General features: G+C 42.8%; 1 protein-coding gene across 2 annotated transcripts in view; it reads right to left on the minus strand.

Annotated features, from left to right (window-relative positions):
• The window catches only part of LOC108702525 (regulating synaptic membrane exocytosis protein 4), a 49,734-nt gene extending 40,440 nt beyond the window's left edge, over positions 1-9,294 (minus strand). For both annotated transcript variants that reach the window (XM_041578652.1, XM_041578651.1), the window contains exon 1: positions 8,856-9,294. In XM_041578652.1, the coding sequence (XP_041434586.1) occupies positions 8,856-8,958 (103 nt within the window). In that variant the 5' untranslated portion in view covers positions 8,959-9,294. The remainder of the gene's footprint in view (positions 1-8,855) is intronic.
• Between the last annotated feature and the right edge of the window lie 6,294 nt (positions 9,295-15,588).

The raw sequence follows: 15,588 nt of genomic DNA on the forward strand, positions 1-15,588 counted from the left end.
ATTGGGGAGTTTCCCTGTAAAGTTAGTTCTTTCACCTCTACAATTGACTCCCACTCACATTTTGGAAATCTGAGTCCTCATTATTTACTCCAAAGTCCTACTTCTTACTATCAAAACACTTCATACAACTTCGACTTTCCATGAACAGCCTTGTGTCCCTTTAAAAATTGGCTCCTTTTAAATCATAGCTCTCTCTCCTTTCTCCCTGTCTCCTCCCTTCTGGGATACGGTCCCTTCATTCCCATTCACGTAGATGAGAAACACACTCTGCTCTACATTAAGCAATTTGTAATGCGCAGGCTGGTTTCAATGGCCCTAGTGTGCGCCTGTGATATGTACATTGTAAGCTCCAATGGGACAACGGCTGATGTAAATGATTAAACACCTTTGTTAGGCAACATATAATGTGTTTACACAATATAAGTAAGGGTAATAATCATCTTGAGGTTGATACTGCGGTGGTGAAGGAAAGAATGCTGCAGTACCACCTCTCTAAGGACCATGGCACATGGAAGTTCTACATTGATGCAGTGCAAGGCAATTACAGTAGCAAACTCAAGATCATTATTATACTTATGTATATAGTGTCAGCATTTTATTCATTGCATTACACATCAGTACCTGCCCCAGAAGAGCTTGTAATGCCATCTCCATATGTACAGTATATCGCATTGGCACGTTGTTCATTGCTTTACACAGAATATTTAATTTTACACATCCGTCCCTGCTCCAGAGGAGCTTGCAATCCCCTATTCCTACCACCCTAGGGTCATCGGAAACCAATCAAACCTAGGTCAATAATTCTTACTTTCTGCCAACTGCAAATTCTCCATAAGCCTTTACCCATCTAGATTGGAAGCTCTTTACTCTTTCTTCTACTAGCTGAAGTATTACTTCCAATATTTAGTTACTAGTTAAAGCGGTGATAAAAAAAAAGGGACTGGTTTTGGACTGGCCCACTAGGATAGCAGGAGAACTCCCCATTATATATTCCACATTTCTATATATGAGCACAAAGAGAAGAAACAGAAGAAAGGATAAACAATAATATGTAAGGGGAAGTGATTATATAGCAGTTTTGTAATATACAGTAATTTTATTCCATAACACCCCCCCCCCCCAATGAAACATTTCCATCCAGATAAAAGATGAAATGGGATTGGTTTTCCAACCAGTTGTGATACAGCCAACAAAGCAACAATACTGCAGTGATTATTTGAACGGCAGCTATGGATTCTAATGGAACGTGCGGTCTGCGATTTAGGGAAAAAATTATACAGCATGGCTCCGGCAGAATCACCATGGCAACGCAGACACGCTGACCTATATATGAGGAATATCACTCCTTTGCACGGAATCTTGGGGGGCTCATTTATACTCAACGGTTTGGTTTTTTTTTATTAAGTCACATTTCTCCACCAGCAAATCTACCGTCAAGCTAAGGAATGTCCATATAATGTATGATTCCAATTTTATAAAGAATTATTTTCTCTTTGTGACTATGGACATCTGCTAAGTGTCTAATGAAGAATAGGGCTGCAGGAGATATAAGGAGAATGAAGGTCTATGTCTGCATTGAGATGGTTGTGTTTGCATTTTTCATGTTACCCATTTAGATAAACAAATTAAAGGAGAAGTAAAGACATTTTACAGTATAGGGCCCCTGCATAAGCCCCCCTCCTTAACCAGGTTCCCCAAAATAATCTTGATCTAATGCTCCTGGTCCGCAACCACCACCACCAGTGAATCAATGACTGGAAGTGACCTGGGGAAACATGGCGGACACCATTCTTGCTGCTCTTCCTTTTGAGATCAAGTATGGGGGAGCAGGGCTGTTCTCTGGAACCTGGTTGGTACAGTTTGGGAGGGGGACCTGTGCACCATAAACTTTAAAATGACTTCATTAAATAAAACAGACCTTTCAGGAGATGTGATCTGGATTGAATCACACAGATTCCAATTTGAGGAGGTTGACATCTCTGGGGTACTTCATGGTAGTCTGGTTAATTACAGGGCAGTCTATAAATGCAGTTTGGACCCTGCCATCCACAATAACCTGCACAGGAAAGATTATTTATGACATGAAGACCATGAAAAAAAAAAAGAATATGGTTTTCAGGGTCACTGACCCCAGAAACAAAACAAATGATGCCCTGGTGATGCTACATTCTTACTATTCATTTTTAAAGTATCCTTATGTAAATGCTTTCCTCTATTTAACTTCCAGTGGCGGAACTACCGGGGGAGCAGGGGGTGCGAGCGGGCCAGGGCCCGCACCCCCTCAGGGCCCCCCGGCAGTCTGTTCGCCACTGAAAATGCGGCCAAATGCGGCACCAGGGCCCACCTCCCTCTAGGATCGCTTCTGTTAACTTCCATTCTGATGTCATTTTATTTCTATAGATGATGGCAGCCCAACAGAGGCCACCAATCTGGGTTTATGAGCAAAGAGACTTTGGCATAGTGATATCTGGAAACAGAACTTTAATCAGGGCTGGAACTGCCCTGAACCGTGGTCCTAAAATAAGGGGCAGGGGCAATTGACAAGTGGGTGTGCTTTGGGGGTCAGTCAGTTGCCTGGAAACATTGAACTATAATAAGCAGTTTCAGTACACGTTTGGACAAAATGTCAGATTTCTAAAGCTTGGGGGGTGGTCTAAATGTTTTTGATACAGGGACCATTAACTAACATTGAGTTAATTCATGGATTTGACCATTGCGTTTGGCATTTCTGGCATCGTACCTTCATGCCATTGATTTTCACATCCCCGGCAGCTCATCGTTTTCTAAACATTTCAACTCAATTACGGCTGACAGTTGCACTAACTCAGAGTTGTAGCAACTGGCGCCTCTCTCCGCGGCAGGCAGCTCAGTCCTCTCGCCAGCGGATAAACGTGCATTAGCTTCAATGAAAAACAAAGATCTTCTGACATTTTTAATATTTAGACAAGGTTTTAAAGAGACGTCTTGCACTGGCGAGATATCAAAAGGTGTTACATCTGGAACGTGCGACGGATACAAAGGCTTGGGGGTGGCAGTTGTAGCAGAAAATGGGAGCACATCAATGGGTTATTTTTGCGAAGCGGTGGATGTATTTGATGCAGAAGGAACCAAACATGAAATAAGAGCAGCTGGCAATATCCTTTATGTAACCTCCCCGTATTTTTGCTGCGTATAGATCTTTGGCAAGTACAATATGTGCAGCACATGGAACAAGCAGTTCCCGCTAACTTTAGTTATGCCAAGTAAGCAAACGCATTAAAGGGGAACTAGCACTCGGCCAAAACGATGCTCGGCCTCTCACGGAGCTTCTTCTTTATGAACTTGGGACCTATTGACTCTGCCCACTACCATTAAGGTAGTTTATTTCCTAAGTAGAGTTAGGGAAGTTGTTGCTAGCAAATCCCAGCTGCCATGTTTACAAACGTCATGGCTTAAAAGCACTCACTTTGTTGCGTGCCACCTAAATGGACAAAGCAGTGCCAGTCCAAAAGCTAAGGGTACCCAACAGGGGTTTTCCTTCAATGTGAACATGCTCCAACATTTACTCAAAGGCCCTCAATCCCCCCCAGAAAAACAAGCATGCGTGTGCCATATGGATGGGGAGGGGAAATGACCATACAGCACCTTGTACCCTGTGGTCTACTCTATAGTAGATGCTCAACACACAAGGCAAGCCCCCTACCACCCATAACTGTCCGCACTCAACAACAACATCCATCATCAGACCCACTTTCCCCTAATTCAAGAACCCCCTGTCCCCTGCTCCAATGGAGTCAGTGGTATAACTAGTGTGTGCCAAGCGTCTTCGCAAAAAATCTTCAGATAGGCCTGGTGCAAAGTGATCCCTACCCGGCCTACCTGCTGGGGGAAATAGGAAAGGGGCCCTGAGGCTTATAGGCATCTTGCTACTCCACTAACGGCTTTGCTCATTTAACCTAACAATCGTTTCTAATGTTGCTGCAACCAAGTGCCTCATGCTGTCTACAAGGTAAAGACAACACGGGTCATTGGAAAAAGAAAATCTGCATTACTAAAAGTAAAGGATATGAGCTGCCACTGAGAGATGAAAAATGTAACGGAGCATACAACGCTCGATGGAGCCACTCAATAGTGACAACTGGGGCTGCCGCCCTCGCTGTGATGAAATGAACGTCTTTAAAAGAGTCGTTTAGTCAGCTGTCATGGCAACTCGCAGGTTATTATTGATATCTGTATTGCAGATATCAAATACCGCGAGCAGCTGTACCGGCGTTTGAGGACTTCAGATGGAAAATGGGGCCCCACTTGTTGGCCGTGTACATTTCTCTTTAGATTACTTGGGAGAAATTTGCTTTAATGTGCTCAGGCAACATTCAGATCCCCACTCCCGTCCTTGTTTTGCAGGGAAACAGCCTCCCGCCAATAAAGGGTAATAATGGTGACGTATAAAAGGTGGAAACTGTGATAACGTGCAGCTCACAAGCACAAGACCAATAATGCCCACCCCAAAGGTCCCTTGAAATCATTATAATATACTATTTAATATACTATACATTTCATTCTGTCCTTTCCTTCTTCTGCAGCATTCAGAACTGCCAAGAGCTGCTTTTATATATCTGGGACTCAACTGTAGCTGTGTTTGTTTGCACTTAGCCCCAAACCTTGCCCTCATTTTGTGAACCTTAGCACAACGGCACCAATGAAATTTTGTTGACACTTCATCCCAGTGGGACATAATTTCTTGAAGCCCACCAGTTGGCCTAGAGCAATAATACCCAACTGGTGACTCTGGAGCAACATGTTGCTCACCAACCTCTTGGATGTTGCTCCCAGTGGACTCAAAGCTTGTGCATATTTTTGGATTCCAGGCTTGGAGATAAGTTTTGGTTGCATAAAAATCAAACAGAGTCTCCTGTAGGCTACCAGTCCATATAGGGCAGTGATCCCCAACCAGTAGCTCGTGAGCAACATGTTCCTCTCCAACCCCTTGGATGTTGCTCCCGGTGGCCTCAAAGCAGGAGCTTATTTTTGAATTCCAAGCTTCGATGCAAGTTTTAGTTGTATAAAAACCAGGTGCACTGCCAGAGTCTCAATGTAGGTTGATAATACACATAGGGGCTACCAAATGGCTAATCACAGCACTTATTTGGCACCCCGAGAAGATTTTTTATGCTAGTGTTGCTTCCCAACTACTTTTACTTCTGAATGTTGCTCACGGGTTCAAAAGGTTGGGGATCCCTGATATAGGGGCTACCAGATTACAGCCCATAATTGGCATACCCAGGGACTTTTTTTTTCATACTTAGTTGCTCTCCAACTCTTTTTACATTTGAATGTGGCTCACAAAAAAATGATTGGGGGATCCCTAAGCTTTGAGGGCATGAGCAGTGAGAATCTAGGGCATGCTTGACTCAATAGAGCAGCTGGATCAAGTCGCCCTGTTCTGCATCTCTATGGGTAGCAAATGGATAACCAAACCCAGACTTATTATGAGGTCAGGGCAGATAAACCCGTTCTTTGTTCCAAGGACTCACAATTGGAAAAATGACAAATTGGAAAAATGTGGCCAGTGCCGCAAAATATTAATGAATGAAATGACATGGAATAGGGGAATTTAATCCTATAGACACTCTATGGGAAATGTATATAGGGAATAATGTAATATAGGTATAGTTGAACAGTACCCTGATTATACACAGGTATGAGGTCAAAGGCAGAGCCTTTACACCACAAGGTGACTTCCCATATATTTCTATCTCACAACAGGGGCGCGTTATTACCCCTTATCATAAAAATAAGCTTCAGTGAGTCATGTGACAGCCGTGACATCACAAGGCACCCATTATTATAAAGAAATCGCCGAGCCCTGCGTAGGAGAATATATATATATTAATAGGTTTACACAGAATTTTGAGACTGATGTAAATATTCAGAATAAAAAACACATGCAACGCCAGCAACTTGGAAATGACAGATCGGTAACTAATACACGGCGTGTAATCAATATACAGCTTGGTGTGACAACAAGTATATTTATTGCAATGGATGGAATCCAAACACACACACACACACACATATATATATATATATATACACAGTATATATCAGGAATGTCACCCTTGCCCTTAGCATTTATAGAGTGCGATTACATTATTATATAAAGATGGAAGATGCTTATTTGGGTTGCTCAGACCCAAGGGGCCTGATTTCCAAATTCTACAGACGCAAGGGCCGTTGGCTTGAATTTTTGTTTGAATTCTAAAGTCTATGGTTTTTCTGCTTCTCCTGAAACAATGTAGAGGAGAAAACAGACTTCTGCTACATTGTTTCATGAGTCGGAAACAGCAAGGTAGAAACAAATACAGCTGCGGACGCAAGGGCCGGAACCAATAGGGGCATGACCGTTGGCTTTGCTTGAATTATTGAATTTTACACTGGATAATGAAATCTGCTTTTCTGCTGAAGAGAGAACCTGACCCCTGCTACATTATTTCATGAGTCGGAAACAGCAATGTATAAACAAATACAGCTCTCTGCTACTGAAACCATAATTCCTATTACTAACAAGATCCTGAAGGGTATTGCTAACATAAAGGCCCCATTCGGAGACCATCCGGCAGTGACTTTAAGCTGTTACCCAGTATTTGGTGCCGCCTGTAGCCGGGGCAGCGTTCTGCGAGTAATTGACATGTGTTCACCCTACAGCTGACACACTTCTACTGCCAACAGCCATCAAGCAACAAAGGCATGAAGGGGAGGGGGTGAAAGACATGCTGTTTTATTATTGCAGCAAGTGCCGGTCCATAATTCCGCCAGTTCTAAAAAGCAGTGCCACCCTAGATTTGTCATTTAAAGCCTCCTGCCTGCTCTTTCCCATTAGGCTTCTGATTTCTGGGTTGCCAATCAACGTCTGAGCAAAAGTTAACCCCTTGTACCAGGCAGAGATGCTTCTCTCTCCCTCCGCCTGCCGGTTCCGAATCCATTACTCCGGCTTTTTACCGAAGCAAAACTCTCTGGATTATGGTTAGGGGCTTATTGTACTTTATGTACCATTCCCATGCCCAAGGCAGTTGTTATAATAATTTCAATGGCAATTTTGTAATTAAATGTGTGGGAGCCGTCATCCGGAAACCCTATATCCAGAAAGCTCTGACTGCCTTTTATCCAAATAATCCAACATTTTTTAAATGATTTCCTTTTTCTGTGTAATAATAAAACAGTAACTTGTACTTGATCCCAACTAAGATATAATTAATCCTTATTGGAAGCAAACCAGCCTATTGGGTTTATTTAACGTGTAAATGATTTTCTAGTAGACTAAAGGCATGAAGATCCAAATTAAGAAAGATCCGTTATCTGTAAAACCCATGTCCCGAGCATTCTGGATAACAGGTCCCATATCTGTATTACCTTATACAATGGGGTTTTTATAACCAGTTGCAGACACATGCTAGTTAATTACATTGACAGAGCAATCAATAAGCAAATTATTATATTGGACTCTAGCACATTAAGACGGCTCCCTGATTTTATCATCCAAAAACCAGTAATATTAAAATCCCCGTCATTCTATATAAATCACCGTCCTTTTCAGGCTAATGAATCAATGACCTGCCATTAGTTGTCATAACGGAGCACTGACATCCTCATTTATTGAAAATCTCATTTTCTGCTTTCAGCCGATAATGTATTTGTGCCGATGCCTGGAACAGGACCTGTTATCCAGAATGCTTGGGACCTGGGAGTTTGCCAGATAACAGATATTTCTGTAATTTGGACCTTGAAATCTTAAATCTGCTAAAAAGATAACAGAAACATTAAATAAACCCAACGGTCCCCAATAAGGATACATTATATTACTGTATATTAGTTGGGGTCAAGTGCAAGATATTGATTACTGAGAAAAAAAGGAAATTGTTTTTAAAAACTTGAATTATCAGGATAAAATGGGAGTCTATGGGAGATGGCCTTCACATAAATCAGAATTTTCTGTATAACGGAACTGGTACTTATTTAAATGTAAGGAATAACAAGTTTGTGAGCATTGTGTTGTCAAAGGCTTAAGGAACTGTATGGATTGAGTAGACAAGCCATATACTTAGGTGCCTCCAATAAAGAAGATCAAGTACTTGTGATACCAACAGAAATACTCATTGAGGTGGTCACCCAACTGGTGGGACCTGATGACTCTTCCTTCCATGACCAGTACTTACTTCTAATTGTACCCATGGCTTTTAACAAATGGATGATGACTGAAATAGGTTGATCTGGATATACTGCGGGTTAAAATAAAATAAAATATATAGATATTAATTGCAATGGAGCAGGGGACACGGAACCAATTTAGACTCAGAGAAGAACCTGCTTTAGTTGAGAAGAACCAGCAACAATTCTGCCATTGACACTGAATCATGCAGCCAATGTAGACGACAACAAGAACATCATTTATGATCCTAGAACAGTCCCTCAAACTCTGCCCATGGCATTGAGCATCATATGGTGGATCTGGTGATTAGACTTAACAGAAGCCCCTATCTCAGGTTAATGGCACCTACACAATGACTGCTGCTAGGGCTCCCCTTCTTCTTTCCTTAAGGAGTCCAAGCACTCTAGCAATCCATCTTCTCTGCTGGATCATACCAATGAAGCCTACATGAGGGGGTTCTTTATAGACCTCAGTACAGAGATGGGGGGTTATAATCAGAATGAATGGAAAAATGTTGCCACTGCTTATGACTGTGGATGTGCCTGTAGGTAGCCATTTCGCAATATGTGACACACATATAAGGAAGGACCAAGCTCCTTTCAATGATGTTCACAATAACAGCCCCCAGCACCCTCAGAGAGTTCACAACCCATACAGATAAGGCTCTTACCCCCATCTTCTTCATCAAAGGAGTTCATGCAGGGAAAATAGATGGCCAGAGCCTCAAACGAGGCAGAGAGACTAATCCTGCTCTGGGACCTCTCCATGAACATGCCCGGGGTGCCCCCAGGCTCTGTGTGGGGCTTGGGCAGTTTGGCCGCCCCATTTTTCACTCGGAGCACGGCACGGGGCGTCTTGGCAGCTGGTGTGGCTTCCCAAAGAGAAAGAAAAATGTCCTTATGCCTCTCTGTCCTTAAGTGTCTTCCCCCAAACAAATCAGAGACCCCACATGTAGCTGTTGCATGGACAGGAATCAGTAGAGGCTCCAAGCTCCAGTTTATCAGGAGTGCCAATGCCACCGGACAGTGCTGCTGAATGGAACCGATCTCCTCGTTCTCTCCCTCTCAACTCAGCTCACTCTTCATTCACAGCAGAGAGGACGGGGGGGGGGAGTGGGAGAGCTGAATGAAGTCATTATGAGGCTGCAATCTATCCAATCAGAGCTTCTGTCAGACAGAGAAGAGGCGTGGTCTGTGGTACTCAGATGCTCAACTTCATGACTTCTTTGTAAATGTGGTGCTGACAGGTGCTATGGGCGGGGGAAGCAAAGGGGCAGACAGGCAGTGCCAACATGCCAAATATGGGTCATTCATTAAGTGTCCCCCTGGCCTCCCGTCACCAATTCTGGATAATTGCACAAGGGCCCAGTTGGATATGGGGCTCCTCGGCTAATATTATTTTTATTTTATTTTAATATTTATTTGTATTTGTGCTGCTGGGTCCGGTTGAGCGCACCTGCTGGGAGAAGAAGGCAGTCAAGGCACATGCATGGAGTCTGCTGAGCCTGACCTGGAGTAGAGAGCTTGGGTGCATGCCTGGATCTGCATGCATAAGAACCCAGCAATAGCATAAAAGAAAAGGGGTGCACTGTGTGGATGAAGCCTAGGGGGTCTCACGTGTCATTAATCCGCCACTGGCAATTCCCTGGTTTCCCTGGTTGCCACCGGCAAAATTTGGATTAAAGCTTAAGACCTGTTATAAAATCAGCGTTGGCGCCATTATGAGTGTGCTGCTCATATTGAGGACGTTGGACACAGAGCATCAGAGGTGTGGGAAACAAGAGCACTTTAGGATTGCCGGCTAGCCAAAGAGAAAAGTAGAGAAAGGGAGGCAAATGCTGCTCCTGGTGTACACAGCATAATGTGCCATAAGGACAATGTTACTGACTGTCAACCTCAGGTCCCTGACTGTTACCCCAGCCAGTCCCAGAGGAATTCAAACACACAAGCAGCGAGCGAGTCAGACAGAGGGAGAGAGAGTGGTGGGTGAAGGGTGCTGCACAGAGCTCCGGCACCGACTGGGGCTGATTTAAACGAGTGTCAGCGAAAGAGAGCGAGATCTGGTGACAGGGGAGGATGGATGCTGTTCCCTTTGCTGAGACAGACACAGCCCTAATGTCAGCCTGCAGCTTCAGAATCTGGCGGCAGGGGGGGGGAGGCTGCCTTATACAACTACTCCTTCAATCAAAGCCAAAGAGAAAGAGCTTCTGAATACTGGGGGAAGGGGAAGTCTGGACTAGGGTGGTGGGGGTAAGGGGAATATGCACCCTAATGTGTATTCTAAAGGTGGCCATACACGGGCCGATAACAGCTGCAGACAGACCGAGTGGGCAGCTTATTGGCCGCGTGTGTGGCCCGTCGGATCACAGCCGCATCTGTTCGTTGTTGCAGCCTCCCGATCCGACTGCCGTATTGTTGAAATCGCCAAACGAGCGGATCTTTATGTGTATGGCCACCTTCCAGCACCCTTTTTGCATGCTTCAGTTGGCAGTGGGTGCAGGGAGTTGTTCTGTTGCAGGTTAGTTAAAGGAGAACTAAAGTTAAAAACACTGGAGGTGCCTCCCAGTGGTTACAATCGCTTACCTGATACCCCTGGCTGATGATGGGCTTTCTGGTGTATCTAGGACACAAAATAAGCATTGTTCCAATATCTCTCCCTAACTGACCTTGAGGGGCAATGGTTCTCGGCCTCTCAGCCTGAAGATGAGCCCCACCTAACAGCTCCAGGATCCCACTCCAGGTTAGAAACAGCTGTCCTAGGAAATGGCAGAAATGTTCCTTCAAGAACCACCAGAAGCCTCCAAGCCTCATGGACAGTGCCATGCCATAGCCAAGAATTAGAGCAAGTTATGTCAGTAACAGGGACCTATGAAGAGCGGAGTGAGAAGCGCTGCAGCATGTGACAGCTTCTAGGATTAGCATTTGCATAATTGCCGTGCATTTTATAGCGTTCCGGCATAATTATTAGTGTTATTGCGAACATCATGCGTCCCACATTATTGTGTACTGTGGCTTTCTACTTCATTTTACCATCAAAAGCCACACAAACCCCAATATATATACTGTATATATTTTAATCAGGTATTGTGCTAAGACTCAAGCTGCCATTTGTTCTGATGGTGCATGAGTGATACATATTAAAAGATAAGTAAAGGTTACAATTCTGAGAGGTGCCAATATGATGGGGAGCTCAGTGAGTCAAAAGGGTAACCTTACTTTCTTGAAGAAAGCAGCATCACCCTTGGGTGATAGGGTCCAAATTAACCTAGCAACCAGGCAATGAGTTAAATGAATAGCAGAGGGCCCAACGCTCATGATAATTGTGCTACATCCCAGATTGACCATGACCTGGTGGCACAATGCACAGCACGCAGTCTTAGATATTATGCAACACAAACTTATAAATATAAATACTCAGCTTCAAAGGTAAAGAAAGACATTCTTATAATAATGGCTTTCAGTGGTGCTCAGTGGCTTTTGACATGATTTTCTGGTGTCATAGGGTCACTAATTTCAGATTCAAAAGGTTCTTCAAGCTGCGAGAACATCTTCATTGGATTTCTATTAGTCTCTTAGGTCAGAGGAGCTTATATTCTATTCTAGTTCTATTTGATTGGTATAAGGAAGCTGTATAGAAATTCTTTATATAACAATGACTATAAACGTTATAATTGTTCATGAAGCATATATAATATTGATATCAAAATACAGGAACCTGCATCTCTAGGGAGGTCTACTGGAGGCCTGCTCAAGACTTGATCTATCATCTAGATGTCTATCCATCCATCTATCTATCTCTCTCTATATCTTTCTATCCATGTGTCCATTGTTGCCTTAAGAATTAGAAGCACAGGATTGTTTCATATCACACTACACACATATTGATGCAAAATAAATACATTTATTGGCATGCAACCTATTATAGTTTGGCGGAACTGCGTCTGTATATACGTATAATGGGTACAATATTTAAATAAATATATATATTGATAGACTGCATCTTTTTCCACGCAAATCTGAATGAGTCATGATGCGGTAAGGGTTGATAAAAGCTTCTTTATTCCAATTCTGGATTCAAGGTTTCAACATGTGAGAGCTGTTCTATGCAGTTATGGAACATTAGCTCAGCCGTGCGGTACAAATTGAACAAATGGCGGCTTTTTATTATTTTCATGTTATTTTATTATTGGTCTGAACTGAACGGACTGCTGACTGGAGGGAATAAGTATAAAGCAAGAGACAGGGTTGTGTTTTTTGTTTGCTCAAACGCAACACAAAGGGGTCCCAGGGCTATTGTGATAGAAAGTAATAATTTGAGACACCTTCAAGTGCAGTGGTAAAATGGGTAGCATTGTTTCTATTGGGTGATGCATGTATGACACAGTAAGTGTCATGACTAACCATCTGGGTGTAAGCAGGTTGGAGTATATATGCTGGATAATGTCAGGAGACAGTGCCATAGATAGCTGATATGACAAGGTGTTATACCTAATCATGGCTGAGCAGATGAAGGGAATAGCCCTATAACTGACTAAGGTTTAGACAGGCAGCAGAAAGTCCGAAAGATGGGGTGATGTCTGGGCAGGCAGCAGGCAAGTGAAGTCCAGGAGATTGACAGAAATCAGTCAAGGAACAAAACTTGGTCTCAGGAACCAGGCAGAACCCAGGCAAGTCTCACGAACAACAGGAAATTAGAAGAACTTTAATAACACAGCAGGCTGGATCAAGTAAGAGTGCTTAATTATCAACCAACTAACGCTTCTATGAGATAGGCTGATATAGTCCTTTCATTGTTAGACTACTGACACATGATGTTAACAAGGTAGGAGGAGATTACTTTGTAGAAGGGAGTGACATAGGCTGCCTGGTAAGGTAACCCTCCACTTGATTACCACATCACACAGTCCAAGGTTCATAACTTGGCAATTTGCCTTTTAATATGAGTCCTGGCAGCAGCCAGTTGGTTTCCATTCAGAAGAATGGAGGCTGGAGATCTATAAAGCAGGTGGTCATGTCTAGCCAGCCCAGCACTGTAGTGCAAAGTCCTACTGACAAGGCCAGTTCAGTCTACTATGTTGTCCATCTTGAGTCCTGGCAGCAGTTAGTTGATTTCCATACTCAAGAATGGTGGTTGAAGGTCTATGAAGCAGGTAGCCATGTCCAGCCAGCATACCATTGTAGTGAAAAGTGCAACTGACAATGCCAATACAGTCTACTATGTTGTCCATCTACCTTGCCTTTTATGATGAGTACCACCAGCTTCTGCCCACTGGTTACTACAACTTTTTGCTCAATGACCATCTCCTCAAGTATGTGATACTTTAGTAAAAAAAGTAGCTCTATTCTATAGGAACCCAATTGATTTCTGACTACTACGAAGTTAGTAATGAGCGCCTTGCCTCATGCTCAAGTTTATACACTACTCAGGAGACCTTTTTGTTTTTTGTCCTAATATACTCAAAGCTGTAGTTCTTGGAGGAGCTGAGAGCATGGCATATTCTATGCAAGAGACAAGCTCTTAACTACTGCTCAGATAATTTCCGGCACAGCATGCTCTGTCTCAATTATGGGTATTATCTGTTCTGTAGCTGTCAGATTACATACCTCTGACATATGAGAAATGTAAATGTCATCAAGTATAATTGTGGCCTTTAAAGAAGTGCAGACATTGCTATTAGATAGAAGGCGCTCCTCCTCAACTGAACAGCACTCGAGAGATTTAGAATGAGGTTTGCTAGTTGTGGACTGATTTCAATGTTACTCTGGTTGACCATGGCCTGATGAGACATGGCCAATGGCTACACTGTAAAGACCACCAGTGGAGAAACGCTTTGTAGTTTTACTTTTTAATAGACATCCTTAGTTGAAATGTTATTGCTTTGCATAATCAAGCAAGTGTTCTTTAAAGCTTTGGATGGGATTTCATATTCTGAAGTGAGTAACTTGGAGTTCACTGCTCTCAAAACATTTTGGTAGAATTCATAAATGGATGCCAAGAACACAGATGAAATGTACTGGCATATACCTTTATTTAATGGGAATAGGGCTCCAATATGACGTTAAATATATTTAGTGTATGTAATTAGCTAAATCATTCTCTTAGGGCACTAAAGCTTACACTGAAACTGTTTTAGTAGATGCTGTTCCTAATTCTCTGCTTCTGTAATGACAAAACACAGAAGCTGACACGGGTCCAGATGTCGGGAAGATTTACTAGTTTGTTTAAGGGCACAATTAGACCCAAAAATATGTCAACATTTCCAAGTACTGGCAGACATTTATGGGAGGGATAATATCACCAAAATAAAACACTTCTAATGCCTGATTATGTTGTGTATGGAAGTCCACATGAAGAAAGGCCTACAAGAAAGTTCTACCTGACCTATTAAGTTACAGTGTATACTTAAGTGGCAAATGTACCTTTTATTTTTTTAAGTTACCTTTGCATTTGGTTAATTGAATTTAAGAGATGAATGTCTTAAAAATGAGAAAGAGGTATGAGGCACAAGGTTTTGGATGGGCAAGAGCAGGAGTCAGTAAGGTGAGAGATGCGGCACTGAGCATTGCATTTAACAGCATATAGTGCACACTAAATCTAAGCCAGGGATGTCCAAAAGGTAGATTGGGGTCTACCAGTAGACCTTTAGCTGGTGATCAGTAGATCTCAAGACACTGTCAACAATCAGCTTGTCTAAATCCCCCTCCTGTTTCATGCTTTTCACTCAGATATTTATAACGCTAATGTTACATAAGAAATATATGTTTGTTAAATATAGCAATATGCATTTTCTCATAAATTAATATTTAAGTAAGATTTTACATGCAACAGAATGCTAACAATGTTTTATGGATGCAGATAATAATGGGACATCGTCATTAAAAAGTAGACCTCGCATTAGTAAAGTATAGGCACTCCTGGTCTAGGCTATACTTGATGAGGAGAAGCTTCTCCACAGAAATATGTTTTAAAAGATCCCTAAAGACATCGAGATTGGGAGAAAGCTGGATGAACATGGGAGGGAATTACCATATGAACTGATTAGTTGGCCAAGGGAGGAAGTATAAAGAAGAAATAATAATGGGCCTAGGACACAACCTTGAGGAACCCCAAGAGAGGTAACGGAGAAGATAATACTGCACTGTAGGAGACACTAAAAGAGTTATTTAAGTAAAAGTAAATCCGGTACAGGGCAGTGTCACGAAGGCCAAGAAAATTAAGGCACTGGAGAAGGAGTGGTTGATGTCAGAAGCTGCTGGGAGGTCTAGGAGCATTAAGGGTAAGGGCACAAGCTAAGATTCAGGGAGATTTAGTCGCCCGGCGACAAATAGCCTCTTCTTCAGATGACTAATCCCCTCGAAAAGACTTCCCACCTGCTAGAATGTAAAGCGCAGGTGGGATGGCCC

This window comes from Xenopus laevis, chromosome 9_10S (assembly GCF_017654675.1).
Source record: "Xenopus laevis strain J_2021 chromosome 9_10S, Xenopus_laevis_v10.1, whole genome shotgun sequence".
Taxonomy (NCBI): Eukaryota; Metazoa; Chordata; class Amphibia; order Anura; family Pipidae; genus Xenopus; species Xenopus laevis.